This window comes from Bombus pyrosoma, linkage group LG7 (genome assembly GCF_014825855.1).
Source record: "Bombus pyrosoma isolate SC7728 linkage group LG7, ASM1482585v1, whole genome shotgun sequence".
NCBI classification, from domain to species: domain Eukaryota; kingdom Metazoa; phylum Arthropoda; class Insecta; order Hymenoptera; family Apidae; genus Bombus; species Bombus pyrosoma.
Genome location: NC_057776.1, coordinates 5,684,492 through 5,697,677, shown reverse-complemented (window position 1 = coordinate 5,697,677; position 13,186 = coordinate 5,684,492). Strand labels below are relative to the sequence as shown.

Here is a 13,186-nt window from a genome sequence, read left to right as displayed (position 1 = left end):
AAAAATTCAAGTTGAATTGACGGATCGACACAATGCACCGTATGCGCCACTCCATCGACAGGAAGATCCGTCTCGCGGATCGTCAACCAGCGTACGTACACTCGAGCGTTGATCTCTCGGGAATAGAAGGAGAGCGACACGGTCGTAGGATCGATGGGTTTATTAGCCGAACAGTTCCGCCAGTTCCCTTCTTTCTTCCTATTGTTGCGCGATGCTGTGGCTGGTGTACGCACATGCACGACAGCAAGAGTTAACGATGCACGCGTTCATACGTGACACGTATTCACGGCATATGGCGTAACGAGGCGAAACCAGGAAGACGGAAAGGCCCGTGGGAAAAGGCGCGGAAGCCGCAGGGTGCACAGTGCACACGCACATGGAAAAGGTGTCGTGAATTGTCACTCGGATCGATCCACGCTGTGTTCTATTCGCTGGTTTGCGAGCGTCGTCGCACGATACGAATCATGCACGTACTTCAACGCGATGTTTCAACGATCGCCATAATAGCAATATTATTATTTACCTGTTTATCTATTTGCTTTATCGGCCGAGCAAACCTAATCGGATTTTTGGATTAAGCTAATCGCGCGTTCCAAACGTTTGTCGTTGTATTTAACTTGGAAACAAAAGATATGATCGCTGCACTGCGTATGTTTTATGACTGTTAAAACTACAAATTGAAAACTGCAGGGAAATATTACGCTGTAGTTGGACGTAATAATATACAAAGATGTAGAAATGAACGGAAGCAAAGTAAACAACAAAGTAACAATTACAGCCATAAAATAGATCTGTTTCTAAGTTTCATTCGTTTATTTAGAAACATGAAAATACGAAGCTATTAGAAATATTCGTTGTAACGATCAGGTTTGAGATTGAATTATAAGTTTGAATTAAAACAAAGTTGAATTACTAGTTGGAGAACAATTCTGCAGTAGAGAAGAATTAGGTTTTGAGAATGTGGGTAGGTTTAAACATAGTTACCAGAGATATTTTTAACATTACGCTGTATTGTCATCGCATTCTTTTCCATTCTATTTCGCCGTGATAATTATTACGTAACAGTACCTTGGAAATAATAGAAGGTAGAAATTTCCAACGATTGAATTTTAATGAAAATCGTCTGAATCGTCTTTCGACTACATTGAAAGAGAACCCGATTGAAATTCAGATCAAAGGCGGACGATAATTTTCTGCCGCATCGAGAACCAGATCCCACGCAATCTTGCACGGCAAACGCATTTTCCCTATCCTTTGCGAACAATCCACGCAGATGAATATTTATCGTTTCGAATTATCGATTACGTAAAGGCGTTGGCAGAGAGGCCGACTGACATTTTACGGGATTTCCATGCAGCACGGGATTACCCGAACCTTAATGGAGTTTCCTAAAAGCTTCTTTCGCAAACGTTACACTTGCTGCCAGTTACATCCAATTTTCTTCGCTAATAGGACAAACTATTGGTCGACTACGTGGCCGAGTCACGCGGCGCAATCGTCGTGAAATATTATTATCGTTGTTTGCCGAGCACCACGCTCTTTTTTTTTTCTCGCCCGTTCGCAACCATCGCTATTCTTGGAACAATGAAGCGTTTTTCTTTTTTAACAAGATTTCCGGATAATTCTACCTACAACTACTCTACTATTATTAGCCCCTTATTAGCTTATTCTGGTAATTGTATCTGGTAATTACGAGGCTCGTATTTCCTAATGCTCGTTGGATAGAGCGTTTCAACGTCAAACAAAATAAAGAAATAACAAGCTACGGTCTCGTGAATAATCGCGTTCCAGGCAGCCAATTTCTACGCGTATTTTCGCGTTTCTGCGAAAATTAGCGTCGACCGGGTCTGCGCTGTGCGTTAAATTCCACTGAAACATGTCGAGTTCCCAACAGAGAGAATCTTACCGATGGTCAGGAAAAGAAAAAGAATGAAAGAGGATAGAAAAGAGGAAAGTAGAAAAAGACGATAACAGAGAGAAGGAAAGATAGACGTACAATATTTTAAGCCGGTTGAAATCCACACGTTATAGGTCAGTCGCCTATTTCCGAGCCGGATCGATGAACGCCCAGTCACATGGGAATCACCATGAATCGTGCGTCCACGTTGCCAAGCTGTCTACAACCGCTGCTCGTATTTTACCATTTACGCGTTCCTCCGAGCTTGTTCACGCTCGTGTAAATTTCGCCAAGCGATGAAAACGATCTGGCGAATTGTACGCTCGTTTCGTCCGATGCCACGTCAAGTTTATAAATACACAGATTTTGCGTAGCGATCTTTTAAATTCAGTGAGAATATCAGCGAATGAGCTAAATATCGAGATCGGATAGGAACAAAAAGGGAGAAAGATGAGGAGAGTAAAGATAGCTCTTTGGTCGTGGCGTTAATCTTACGTGGAACGAAAGTGGATTATAGTTAATGTCAATCTAATTGCGTAATTCGAATCGATATGACGATAATATCGAAGAAGAAGGCAATCTCTTGCCGCGTAAAATAGCAAACCGATACTTTCGTTCATGCGGTTCTTGCACGCGTTTCCGCCACGTTGTAGCGGAACGCAATGTGATGAAAACACGCTACTACGAATCTACTTCAGCCTCCTTTGCATCTTCAGTAGACAGTTACGCTTAGCAGATGAGAAGAGGTTTCGTGGAAGGTGCTTGCCAAAGAAGAGAAAGTGCCTCTTCTCTTCGAGATGAGCCAAAGGGGTGGCAACCGATAATAACAAGGTCGCATTTTAATTGGCGTCTTCAACCGCATGAAAAATGCTTATTGCCAATTTGTCGTTGGACAATCCTCCGGCCGGTCGTTCCTCTTCTGCTAAGGCGACCGACAAGTTCGACAGATCTTGATCAATCTGCGCTACCAGGCAACTGGTGACAACATCGCGTTTTATTCGATGCATTCTTCCACGTAAGAATAATTTTCTGTTTCTTTTGGGAAATTCGTTTTAGAAGAAACATGTTGGAGATTTTTAAAAAAATATATGTAAGAAACATATAATTTTAATAAGTTTGTATAATTTAAAAAATATGCGAAGATTCAAAGTTTCATGTAATACGCGCGAAAGTTTGAAAAGAAGAATGACAATCTTCGACGATCAGAATCGCGTTTTATTCGACGCATTCTTACACTTAAGAATAATTTGCTGTTTCTTTTGGGAAATTCGTTTTAGAAAAAACATATTGGAGATTTTTAAAAAAATATATGTAAGAAACATATAATTTTAATAAGTTTGTATAATTTAAAAAATATGCGAAGATTCAAAGTTTCATGTAATACGCGCGAAAGTTTGAAAAGAAGAATGACAATCTTCGACGATCAGAATCGCGTTTTATTCGACGCATTCTTCCACTTAAGAATAATTTCCTATTTCTTTTGGAAATTCGTTTTAGAAGAAACATTGTGGCAATCTTTAAAAATATATATGTGTAAGAAACATATAATTTTAATACGTTTGTATAATTTAAAAAATATGCGAAGATTCAAAGTTTCATGTAATACGCGCGAAAGTTTGAAAAGAAGAATGACAATCTTCGACGATCAGAATCGCGTTTTATTCGACGCATTCTTCCACTTAAGAATAATTTCCTATTTCTTTTGGATAATTCGTTTTAGAAGAAACATATTGGAGATTTTAAAAAAAATATATGTAAGTAACATATAATTTTAATAAGTATGATATGTACAATTTAAAAAATATCCGAAGCTTCAAAGTTTCATGTAATACGCGTGAGAGTTTGACGACAACGATAACATTCGACGATCATAATCGCGTCTTATTCAACGCATTCTTCCACTTAAGAATAATTTCCTATTTCTTTTGGAAAATTCGTTTTAGAGGAAACATCGTGCGATTTTTAAAAAAATGTATATAAAAAACACATAATTTTAATAAGTTTGTATAATTTAAAAAATATGCGAAGATTCAAAGTTTCAGGTAATACGCGCGAAAGTTTGAAAAGGAGAATGACAATCTTCGACGATCAGAATCGCGTTTTATTTGACGCATTCTTCCACTTAAGAATAATTTCCTATTTCTTTTGGAAAATTCGTTTTAGAAGAAACATCGTGCGATTTTTAGAAAAATGTATATAAGAAACACATAATTTTAATAAGTATAACATGTACAATTTAAAAAATATGCGAAGCTTTAAAAAGAGGAACGACAACGTTGAATGATCATAATCTCGTTTCATTCGACGCATTCTTCCACTTAAGAATAATTTCCTATTTCTTTTGGATAATTCGTTTTAGAAGAAACATCGTGGCAATCTTTAAAAAAATATATATGTAAGGAACATATAATTTGAATAAGTATAACATGTACAATTTAAAAAATATCCGAAGCTTCAAAGTTTCATGTAATACGCGTGAGAGTTTGACGACAACGACAACGTTTGACGATCAGAATCGCGTTTCGTCGGAAGATTTGAATCGCGAGCGTTCATCTCGTGTGCCGTATCGGTGTATCAAAGGCGGATATCCAGACGGTCGGTAAAGTCAAACCCGTGTTCCGCACTTGCCACACTGCTGTACCGTATTCAGAGATGCCGCTCCAACAACGACGCCCGGCGTTGCATTATCCGTACCATTGTCTACCATTTTACAGGAAAAACCATTCTTGTATCCGTATCGGATTAACCAACGATGGCAGAAACTTGTTTCTGCCAGCTTTGCAGAGCAACTCTGTATCGCTCGCATTTTGTATCGATGATCGTTCTCGAGCACGTTCGCGCTCCATAACCCAACTTTTCCACGACCCTGTCGATTCGTCGATACAACCAAACGCCAGCAAATCTTCCGATTGCGATCGATCTCTACCACCGAGTCGTTGAAAAATCGACATCGGTTGTGTCTGCTATTTGAAAATTAGGTGTCAAAATTAATTGCAACGAACAGCGTGAAATCGTCATAACGACGCTTAAAACCGCTGTTTACGATTAATTATCGATTCGGGCTACGATCGTAGTTACGTTCTGTCGCCTCGTTATCGTTTATCAATCTTGGTCGTTTGATCGGCCACGCATTAATATCGAATCGAGCGGATTTTTTAGACAAATGGCTGGTGGCGGCTGGCAAGACAATAACAAACGAGGCTCGAAGGCAGCCTGATAATTAATACGTCAAAATCACCGGCGAACAAACGACCAGTCGTTTCATGCACAACGCGCCTAACTGAAATTCATTTGCGCACCTATACGCGCACAGAAAAGCTGCCCGTAGCCATTACACTCGCAACTTGACAAATTTCAACGGGGACACGCACGTGCAACTGGCAGCTCGGCCATTTTCACACTTTTAATCGATCCGATTTTGACTTCAGTCACTTTCTCATCGCGCTCAGTCGAAAGCGGACAAAAGGGAAACGCGACCGGTCCCGTGCAAACCGCCGATCTCCCAACTTTCCGGATATCGTGGCGAAGGTCGCTGTTACGCGCGAATTCTACCGAAAACTGCCGATCGTTGGTATCGCGCCTGACAGGAACAGCGCGTAAATGGGAAGCTAATCGAATGTGTTCGTTGCATTCCATTCAATCGAAATGTATTGAAGAAACCTGCAAGTGTGAGGAGATCTACTTGTCCCACTGGGAACGAACGATCGTACTTCGTTTAGCATTTACCGATCTAGCGATCGATCCGGAATTTTCCTGATATCTGATATCATCATATTGAACGATACGCAGTAAAAATTGTAAAAAGGTGTGGGAAGTTGTAGAAAACGAGGAATCTGGTTATTTGGGGTTCGATAAACTGATTGCAGGACCCTTTTACACTTTGACAAGTACCAGTCATTTTGACTGTTATTTTCAGTTTGAATACATAAAATACAAAATAAAATTCATTATATTATTCTTTTAGTTATCGTTGCGAAAGTCAATACATCGTTGTGGGAAAAAATATAACATGAAGTAGGAATATTAAAATAAAATTATAACACCAATCAATTTGACTGGTGTGGCATTTCTGGACTAGAACTAACCTAACCTCAATCTAGTCTAGAAATACTACACCAGTCAAATTGATTAATGTTACAATTTTATTTATAAATTTGTCAACCCTCGTTTGGGAATCATAATTCATATAATGAATTCTATTTTGTTTTTTATGTATTCAAACTGAAAATAATTTTATATCGAGATTACTTATACCAATACCAGTCGAAATGACTAGTTCTACAATTTTATAAATTTGTCAAACCTCGTTTAGGGATCATAATTCATAATTCATATAATGAATTTTATTTTGTTTTTTATGTATTCAAGTTCGAAATAATTTTGTATCAAGGCTACTTATGCCAATACCAGTCAAAATAACTGGTACTTGTCGAAATGTAAAAGGATCCTGTAATCAGTTTATCGAAACCCAATTGACCAGTTTCTTCGTTTTTTACAACTTCCCACACGTTTCTACAATTTTTACTGCGTGTCATTCGATATGATGATATCAGATACCAGGAAAATTCCGGATCGATCGTTAGATCGCTAGATGCTAACACTAGCAATACCACACCAGTTAAAAGACTGGTTCTGCAATTTTATAAATGTGTCAACCCTCGTTTAGGTCGATTATGATTCCAGATGGATTAATAATACCAAAAATATACTACATAACATGGAATTTTTTCTGTAAGAAAGTAATAAATCGATAAATATAAAAATATTCTATTATTAGGTATTTTTTAAAGACCAGTCATTTTCACTGGTTTTGGTAGAAATAGCTTCGTATTAACCATCGATAGTTCTAGTGTTAAAAAAAAACGTACAATATATCGTCTGTTTAACGATTTACAAAAGATGGCAAAAACTAACGAACGTTTAGGACGCCTGGTGAGAGTAGCTTCGATCGATAGAGGACAGCAGGCGGCTGAACGAAATTGCAGTGGAAATCGAATTTTCGTTTCGAGCTTGCACCGCACGGCCTTTTGAATGCGTCGCTCGATTAGCAGAATTAAACGGGCTACCTCATCGATGACCACGAAATGCAGCTGGCTAAGTGCTCGCGTTAACCGCAGGCGGGACCATATACGGCCAGGTAAGTAAAAGAAGAAACGAAACGATAAAGTAAACAGAGGAGAGAAGATGGTACAAAATGCAATTAACTGGCGCCATCCACCGATACGGACCTATGAATTCTCAATCGCCGTTTAATCGGTACAATCTGTTCCGCAGTTAGCATATCGGTAGTTGATTGTGTGGGGGACACAGGATTGCGCTTGTACGCGGCTCCGAAGGCCGGTCAGCCAGCTATTGGAAATCAATTAACCCACGACCGTGGCACGTCTCAACTCTACTCCTCTGCACTGTCGCGACCGCCCTTCCGTACATACGTGTGCACCGCTGAGATTATCGATATACAAGCGAGCAATAGCTGGAGAAGAAAACACCGACACCGGTGATTAATCCGGTCGCGATATCCCGATTTGCGCGTGCAAACACTTCTTCCAAGTTGGAATTTTCATGGCTCGCAGAGGTAGACGAGAATCAGCCTGATCTTAATTGCTAAGAGCTTCGACCTTAATTGCTGACAAAGTCCATGAAATATAGGTGTTTCGGGTGGGTGGGGGGTCGTGTTGCTGCTTGTTAACGTAGTTGTCAATTCACGATGATAATCGACGATTCTCTTCCCATCGACCGTGACTTTCTCGTATTTATACATCTAATCGAAATATTACGTAACGGGTGTCCTTGTAAATAAATGTAACATTTCTCGCGGTATTTGCAGAATGAAAGACGCAGCATCGGTGGAGAAACGTTTGGAAAGTACGGGAAGAGATAGCCGGACGTTGCGTAGTTTGCCACACGAAGAATGCAAATGCAAGGACCAATTTCTACGACTCATCGCGGTAAAAACTTTGCAACTGGGTCGGTGCTAGTCCATAGCCAATTTTGAGAAATTCAGCGCGCAGAGCGGAACAAGTACATCCGCGTTTATACCTCGAAACTGTTCCAGCTTCTTTCTTCCAACGCCAATAAAATATATCGCTCGTAAAGTTAACTCCTGGCCAAATTGACTCTATTATTTGTACTTTGCGATCTCTTTCGGCCCATGAGAAACCCAACGAATAATAGCTTCGTTGCAAACAGTTACAAGAGAGAAAGAAGAAGATAAATCTCTTCTATGCGGAAACATAGCTCGGTTCGATTCGATTGGGAAATACACGAGAAAAGTGAGGGTAAGTTTATGTTCACAACAATATGCGTCTGTATCGTTTCGCCAAGTAGGAGGATCGATTGGACGTGTACATAACAAGAAGCGGTGTTTCGTTCTTCGAACGCAGCGAGTATAGGCGCAAAGTGATTGACAAAGGATCAGCGTAACCAAGTGACACGAACCACGTGTCCTATTGCGCATCTGCATTATTCAATTACCAAGTTGCGAGTAAGCGTTACGGGAAGGCAGCTCGGCTGGAAAATGCGAGTTATACCATGCATCCGCCGACGCCAAAGAACTCTTCTCCCTTTGTAATTCCCCGTTCGACTCGAACGCATTTTACGAGCCAACTCTTTTTTAATCCCATCACCGATGCCTTGTCACTCTCGTTTACCACTTTTTTTATCGCCTTTAAAATCTCCCCGTTTCCTCTTCGAAATCAGTTTGAAATGAAATCGTCAAATATGTAGCGGCACATGACCTACAGGGCAATTTGAATCATGTTGTTGTTTTGCATCGGAGTATCAGCATCGTTAGGACATACACAATATAATAATAAATAAAGTTCAGGCAAAAGAATGTCGCCGCTACGTGCAACCGTCAAACGAAGACTAATTTCAATTTTCCGGTACTCCCTCGACCAGTATAAATAGATGACCATGTTCTCCAGTTTATCAGTCAGTCGTGCGAATCAATATCAGTATCTATCAGTTATCAGTTAGTCTCGAACGATCTTATTAGCGATTTGTACACTGTCTTCAGCGAATCCGTTAGTACGAGCGTTGTAGCGGCACTCGACAGTAATCTTTTCAATGGTTTCTGTCCCGTGACTCGCTACACAAAGATCCTATTCTTCGGACAAGGTGATTGCCAGATGTCGATACATCCTCATAGAATATTTTCAGTTAGCCTAAGGAATAGGCTGTTCATGATTAAATACTTAGACGCTATAACCGCAACATTTCCAATCGAAGCTGGCATACCCCAAGGCAGTGTCCTTGGACCTCTGCTGTTCACCATCTACACTGGCGATTTACCAACTTTAACAGAGATAGCCACAGCGACATTTGCCGATGATACAGCTTTATTAGCATCCCACTGAGACCCGATAATTGCCTCCTCGACTCTATGGAAAAGTGACCCCACAAATGGCGCTTCAAAATGAATGAAAATAAATCCAGTCATATAACCTTCACGCTGCGAAAACAATCCTGCCCACAGGTGACCATAAATAATATTCCAATTCCAAACAAGGATACGGTCAGATATCTGAGCATGATTCTGGACAGAAGAATGACATGGAAACGACACATCGTAGATAAATCCAAACAACTGAAATGAAAACTAGAAAAAATCTACTGCCTCGTTGGCAGACGCTGCAACTTAAACATGCAGAGTAAAATAATGCTACATAAGGTCATATTAAAACCTGTTTGGACCTATGGAATTCAACTATGGGGAACAACGAGTAATTCCAACATAGAAATTCTCCAACGATTCCGATCAAAAACTCTAAGATCCTTAATAGATGCACCTTGGTATGTTACCAAGGAAACAATACACCACGACCTTAAGATACCCACAGTCAAAGAAGAAATATCCAAATTCAGTAACTGATATAATATAAGAGTTAACCACCACCAAAACCCATTAGTTACCCAATTACTTGACACGACGGAGCAGATCCGCAGACTAAAAAGGCAATACCCTTTAGATTTCAGCATTAGATTCAACTAGAATCAAACATACTATAAACTCTTATAATCCGAGTTGGGGTATCACACCAAAATAATCTAATTATAATTCTCAATGAGAATTGATTGTAAAAAGTCTATCAAATAATAAAAAAAGCTAGCCTAAGGACCCGCTATAAATCTTAGGATTTATTTAGCTAAGGTTCTCCAAAGGAACAAATAGTCTGTGTTTTAACAGTCCCTAAATCTATCACCTACTACGAGAAGATACGGGAAATCTGCTTTTCTCACGTACGATGCTTCCCGCTAGCAACTTTCTCTCAAGGACGGTCAGCATCCTTCTCCAACCACCAACATAGAAATCAACCAATTAACAGCAACGTCCATTTCCCTCACTTTTCGAACCAAGGCTTTCCTCAACGAATCCGATGATCTGGTATTCTTAGACACACCACATCGTAGTTTTCCTCTGCAGCATCATCCTGACGGAAAGTCACTCGTTAGACGCCTGTCCAAGTCGATAGTTGGTAGTTAGCAGTAATAATTGATCCGAGTTTCTCAACACCTTAAGCAATCATCATCCGAACTTGTAATCGCGAATCCTCAGCAAAGTGTACATATAAAGTATATGTTAACCCTTTGCACTCGAGGACTTTTTTGATGATTTAGTGTATACGTGACGCGTGTCTTACAGCTAGTGTAAAATGATTTTATATACAAATTAACTTAGAAAAACATTATATTCTACTAATTTATCTGTATTTACATCTTTGAAAATATGGTTTTGTAATATTAATTTCTGTGTTTTTTTGTACGATAATTTACAAAGCATTCACAAAGATGCATTCTTGACGTAATTAATCTCATTCTTCAACAGTTCAAAATCAAGTTCATCTTCATTTCAGCCTATTTCACTTCCGAAAACCACTTTTTTTTAGGGTTTCTAAACTATAATACTTTTGCCATGATCGTCGAATCCGAACTAACGTTGGAGACGTTGTTTCAATACCATAGTTGAACCATAGTTTCGTAGGGATATGGGATTAAATGTTTTATCTCCATTTTAAAGTCTAACACCTTACACTTCCTAACAAGGAACACAAAAAGCTAAGGAACCAATTTAAGAACCAATATCACACTCTCAGCAATTGGAGATGTCGAAATCCATCATAAACAGGGACTACCGCCTCTCGCTCGTCACTGGAGTTGCATCACGGAATGCCGTGGTGACTGAAAGTCGCCCTCGAGAGCAAAGGGTTAATAAATATATATTGTTAAATATACTCAAGCGTTTCTTCCGCACCTATCACGACCTATCCCACCTCGGCGTCTTAGCGAATATTGTCTGCTTTTATTTATTTATTATTTTAAAATACACTTGACAGTTTCAACAGCAAGTTATCTCGTTATTCAAACAACAAACCATCCTCTACGTTGGTAACCCCGACGTGAGTTGAACATGACTAAACATCCTCTACAAATATCCGTGGACCAAACTGCAGCGCAATTAAAACGGCTCTCTAGTAGCTTCGACCAGCTTCAACGAGATTCCCATCATTTGTGCTATGAAGTTTTGCTCTAATAAGTTGCACGCCAATCGTCCAGCTTTCGTTCTGAACTCGCGCGAAATATCGTTCACCGTCGACTTGAGTTCGCAAGATTCGCGTTTACGATACGATGGTTGTATTCGAATAAAGAACGTTTAAAGGTTAAACGTACTATGGCGCATGTTTGAATTGAAGTAGATGTCAGCGGAAGCGCTATTTTTCCAGGTGGAAGACAGTTCGGATGTTCGTTAACACAGTGCATGCAACGTAACCCGCATTCAAATGATTTACAGCCATGAAAAGTACGAAGGTAGAAAAGCGAGAAAAAAAAAAATAGGAAAGAAACCCTATACGATGCAGCACGTCCCAAAGGAAGTTCTCTTCCCGTCCGCTTTTTACGGGTCTTTCGGGAAAAAGACACGATCCGTAGAATTTCGCTAGGAATCTGAACAAAATTTCATCCGCGGCAAATGTTGACGGTGATAACGCGGAATAATTCGAACAGTTTTCGTTCCTTTTCCCAAAAGACACGGCAAAATAGCGCGAGAAAGGATCGCGTGGCGTAACCGTAAGCGAGAAACGTTCAAGCAAAAGTAGTCTAAGATAGTTCGGGGCTATCGATTCGCTTTCGTCTTTCACGTGAAACTCACGGATGCTGGCGATGCTCGGAATATCTGACGTGTCGGTCCTCTGAGAAGCCATAGATGCCGGCTACCGCGGCCATACCTCAATCTCCACGGGCAACAGAGAACTCGATGGCCATTCCAGTTTCATAATACCTCGCCGAAGCTACGAGCGTGGATGATCCGTGTCCGGTGTCATGTCGTATCTCCGTGAAGCCAGGCGCTCTCTATTTTCAGCCCCGCTTCCCGATCGACCGTCTGCCCGTTTCGTTCTCAGCCGTAGGAACCGCTCGTCGTGCCGCTCCATAAGTGGCCTTGTCCCTCTTTTAAAATAATCCTCGAGACCAGCATCGACCAAGGTCGCGCATCCCCTTCGCTTATCGCCGATCGCCTGTACTTTCACACCTTCCTCAACTCAACTTATTTATTTTTTTTTTTTAATCTTCTGTCACTTTACCGTTTCGTCTTTTCTTCCACACATTCTTCGTTACGATTACACTGAGTAGGAATTGGTTCGTACACGAGAAACCGCCAACTGCTCGACAGCACGGACGTCACCTTACATTGGCGAATCGCAGATGGTCGCAAGGCAGACGAACGTGCAACATCTATCGTCGATTCGTTTCATCGAATAAAAAGTAATGGTGTCTCTTAACGCCGGAGAGTTAGAAAGAAACTTTCGTTGCAAGCTTTCTGCAAGAAGAATTTCTTTTTTTTTTGCGAACTAAGCGTAGTCAAGTTGAAAGGAGGTTACTTAAGGGGATTGAGTTCTCCGTTAAGGAAGAAGCAGCACCGCGTGTTCGAGATCCGCTAGTCTCGCATTCTCTGTGTATCTCGCGGAAACTGAAAAACGAGGTTCCATTTTGCGAAAGAGCTCCGATTGATTTATACGCACCGTGATCGCTAAAATTAATCGAGTGTCTCGCACGTGTTACAAATTCCAACTCTTTGCGTCCCGTGCTTCGTCGAGAGAACCCGCCGTGACCTGTTTACCAATTACGCGTTTCGCGTTACTATTTCAATTCTAAGCACAGCCGATATAATAATAACCCAAGAAGAACGTCGATAAAAGAAATTCCTCTTCGTCGGAGAGAAAACAATTTCCCTAGCCTAACCGTCTTACGGGCGAATTTTCTGAAAAATTCTAATCGCGATTTCACCAGCAACGA

General features: G+C 40.5%; 1 protein-coding gene across 11 annotated transcripts in view; it reads right to left on the bottom strand.

The window, feature by feature from the left end:
- LOC122569740 (potassium voltage-gated channel protein Shaker) overlaps window positions 1–13,186 on the bottom strand; it is a 183,327-nt gene that overhangs the window by 50,843 nt on the left and 119,298 nt on the right. For 2 of the 11 annotated variants that reach the window (XM_043731269.1, XM_043731270.1), the window contains one exon: window positions 12,045–12,710. The exons of the other annotated variants lie outside the window; for them this stretch is intronic. In XM_043731269.1, coding sequence (XP_043587204.1) covers window positions 12,045–12,118 — 74 coding nt within the window. In that variant the 5' untranslated portion in view covers window positions 12,119–12,710. The remainder of the gene's footprint in view (window positions 1–12,044; window positions 12,711–13,186) is intronic. 11 annotated transcript variants of the gene reach the window in all.